The sequence below is a fragment of the Trachemys scripta genome, chromosome 23 (assembly GCF_013100865.1).
Source record: "Trachemys scripta elegans isolate TJP31775 chromosome 23, CAS_Tse_1.0, whole genome shotgun sequence".
In the NCBI taxonomy this organism is placed as follows: Eukaryota; Metazoa; Chordata; order Testudines; family Emydidae; genus Trachemys; species Trachemys scripta.
In genome coordinates, this window is record NC_048320.1 from 15,080,572 (window position 1) to 15,084,311 (window position 3,740).

At 55.6% G+C, this 3,740-nt stretch overlaps 1 protein-coding gene across 1 annotated transcript in view; it reads right to left on the bottom strand.

The window, feature by feature from the left end:
- EZH1 (enhancer of zeste 1 polycomb repressive complex 2 subunit) overlaps positions 1-131 on the bottom strand; it is a 23,775-nt gene extending 23,644 nt beyond the window's left edge. Inside the window, exon 1 of the mRNA XM_034755661.1 lies at positions 65-131. Coding sequence (XP_034611552.1) covers positions 65-75 — 11 coding nt within the window. The 5' untranslated portion in view covers positions 76-131. The remainder of the gene's footprint in view (positions 1-64) is intronic.
- Positions 132-3,740: the final 3,609 nt, after the last annotated feature.

Below are 3,740 nucleotides of genomic sequence, written 5' to 3' on the forward strand. Positions count from 1 at the left end.
CCCCCGGCCCACGCCCCTCCCCCGGGAGCGGACCAGCCCCACAGCCCCCGGCCCCGTTACTCACGCCTCATCCATCGCGCTCAGGTGACCTGGAGGCCGCAGCACCCCACCCCGCGTGCTCTGCGCCTGCGCCAACCAGTTCGCCCCGCCCTCGCCGCTCACATGCCCTGCCCCCTGCCAGGAGGCTCCTCCCCTCAGCGCCGTATCCGTGCTCAAAGCCCTGCCCACTTCCTAAGACTCCGCCCACACGTCCGCCGCAACCCAGGGTCCCGCCCACGTAAAGAGACTCCGCCCCCTGCAGCGAACGTCCTCTTCTCAGCGCCTTGGGCTGTACCAAGCGAGGGGAGGGGGGAAGGGATCGTACCACTAGGATCGGGAGGGGAGCATGGGCTGTACCACTGCGGGCAGGACCTATGACAAACACTAGAAACAATCCCCAGTGTCTCCCCGCCCCCTGCTCTAACCCACTAGACACCCCCAGCGGGGGAAAGAACCCAGGAGTCCTGGCTCCCACCCCATCCCCACTGGGGTCCTAGCTCACAGCCCCCATCCCCCCACTGGGGTCCTAGCTCACAGCCCCCATCCCCCCACTGGGGAACAGAACCCAGGAGTCCTGGCTCCCACCCCACCCCACTCGGGTCCTAGCTCACAGCCCCCATCTCCCCACTGGGGAACAGAACCCAGGAGTCCTGGCTCACAGCCCCCATCCCCTCACTGGGGGATAGAACCCAGGAGTCCTGGCTCCCACCCTACCCCCACTGGGGTCCTAGCTCACAGCCCCCATCCCCCCACTGGGGAACAGAACCCAGGAGTCCTGGCTCCCACCCCACTCCCACTGGGGGAAAGAACCCAGGAGTCCTGGCTCACAGCCCCCATACCCTCACTGGGGGATAGAACCCAGGAGTCCTGGCTCCCACCCCACCCCTACTGGGGGATGGAACCCAGGAGTCCTGGCTCCCTGCTCTAACCCATTTCAAAGTCCCAACCTTGCTGATGACCCACATGGGGTCAGTGAGGTTCCACGGGATGAAATTTCTGTTTTTTTTTATTATTATTATTATTTTCATTTGCAAATTACATACAAATAGTACGTTAGCAGAATGTTACGCTGGCAAAGCCAAGCACTCACCCATTGGGAAATGCCAGAATTCAAGATTGCTTGTGCAATCGTACCTCGGCCCCATGTGCATTGTAATTCCTGTTACAGCCTTTAATGACATGATCGCGTATTATTTTTTCCAGGGCTTGACTTTGCAGCTCTAGCATGCTTTGAAGCTAGTCATTGGGGATGTAACAGGGTATGTCCAGCCTCAAGCCATGCAGAGGAAAGGCTTTTTGGAACTAATGGGAGCCATAGGAAATATAGTTTAGATTTTAGAAACCCTGGTTGGGTGACTTCGGTCAATTATTTCCAATCTGCGGGGCAGTTTCTATGGGCCTGACAACTACCTGCCTGGAAGATTCACAGGTGAAGAACTCGCAAAGTTTTTCTGCTCTTGTTTTTAATTCCTGTAAAGCAAGCTCTTGTTGAGACAAAGAGGGGATTTAAAGCCTTTCCTGGTTGCTGGCTGTGTGAGAGACAGACAATCTCATGATGTTATGGTAACACCAAATGCTTGGATTGACTCCAGTGACAACATGCACCTTTGTTAGAGTTCACTCTGGCCCCTGTGGAGGACAGAGCTCATCTCGTTTTTCTCATGTGTGCTGCCCTTCTGGTTGGTAGCATTAGAGGGCACATTGCACCAACTTGTTCCTGGCTTCCTCTTAGGGTGACCAGATGTCCCGATTTTATAGGCACAGTCCCGGTTTTTGGGTCTTTTTCTTATATAGGCTCCTATTACCCCCAATTTGTTACACTTAGTGTCTGGTCACCCTACTTCCTCTTGGCTTCCAGGGGCTGCCTTTCATCAACAAAGCCCGATGTGGCTTGTGTGCTGGCTAGCTGAGAGACTCCTCTGACTAGGAGCTGGATCAGCCAGGAGCAAACAGCCCCCAGAATCAAGCATCTGGGGGCTGGATGCAGGTTGGTCTGGTGGTTGCCAGGCTTGGCTCTGGAGTGCACTTCCTCCAGGGGGCTGACAGAGCCCAGTTTGTTGATCTTTCGGGCATGGTCAAGGGCCCATCTGTTTCCTTTGGCTTGTGTGGGAGGAGCGGAAGGGTTGGCCGGACTGCTGTGTCAGGGATTCTTTTCCTGATAGGTTTTGTTCCTATCCTGCACGTTGCCCTCGTGCCTGGGGATGGGGTATCGGGAGCATCCGACACACACAGTAATTACGCCAGGAAAAGGAATCGCACATCAAATCCGCTCACCCCCACCCCCACCCTTCACATGTCAGGCCAGAGTCACAGCACAGCTATTGGGAATAGGCCGACGCCTCCTCTCCATACTCCTCATCCTGCTCCTTGCTAACTTCAGCCTCTGCCCGGCAGGAGATGGATCTTGCACTGAGTATCACTCCCGGCGTGTGCTGCGCTGCTCTGTGTATTTCAAGAGCCCAGTGGCCCATGTTCAGCACTCGACATGCACCTGATACGTGCTAAGCTTTCCCCAAACCTAACCCATAGGGCTGCAGCAGGACTTAAGGGATGAGGGGCGGGGGGGTACCAAGGCCTTGAATTTCCCCCTGAATTAGGAGGTAAGAGAACCGGGCACTAGGGCAGGGTGTCAGCCATTCCGTTGCTGGGTAGCGAGAACTGCCCTTCTCACCTGGATCCCGCAGAGGGAAGTCAGGAACTGTCTCAAGTTTTGTAATCTGCCATGAAGAGAGTCCGACTGGGAAACCTGAGCAGGCAGCGCTGAGCAAGCAGACGGGACGATTTCATCCTGGAGGAACCTGGCCCCCCTCAGAGTAATAATCCCCCCCCTTTCCTTGCAGAAACACTACACTCAGTTTGCTTTGGGGTTGGGTTTCCAGCCCGGTGGGCTGGGGCTGCCTTAGCAGCAGAACAAACGCTGATTAGCATCAGCTCATGTTGCTCTCCCAGGGAAACAGGAATTATTTGTGCTCCGGTATCTCCAACAAAAATCTCCTGTTGTTTATAGTTTGCTTTATCTTTATTGGCTTCAAAGCCCTGTTTTTCTTATGACCAGTTTGATATGGCTGAGCAGGGGGAACGTTTGTGCCCCTTAGCACGTTCACGCTGCCTCGGAGAGCGAGAACTAGGCACACCGCTATTAATGCTGCCATGGCGCCGTGCTGTGCTGCCCTCGCGGCTCCCCAGTCTGCCCCGAAGTCAATGGGAGTTTCTGCCTTTGACTTCAGTGGGGACAGGAGTAAGATTGCAGACCTGCCGCATGCAGGGGCAGGGGGTTGGAGCACACACGACCCTCCCATAAACCAAACAATCCTACAGGTTCGAGCTGTTCCTGAGGCCCCCAGCCTGGCTGGTGCCTAGTGACTTGTCATCCCATCTGCACATCTGTTCCTCCTGTGAGAGAGCTCTGCATAGAAATCAGATCCTAGCTCCGTATTCTGCCAGCAGCAGAGATCTAAATGAGAACTGACTCAAGATTAAGCAGCGGGCACTGCCCGAGCAAGCAGCTAAACACAGCTGCTGAAAGGGAAACAAAGGGATTGTGACTCCCAGCCAGAGGCCACCCCTGTATTCCAAAATCATCGGTGCTGCAACAGCCTGCAAGGGTGGCCCTGGCTTTGGTGGTGGTGCCAGGGGCCTCTGGACAGGATCCAACCTGCATGTGGAGCCTTTGGGGGAATTCCATGGTGTGAGAGGAGCTC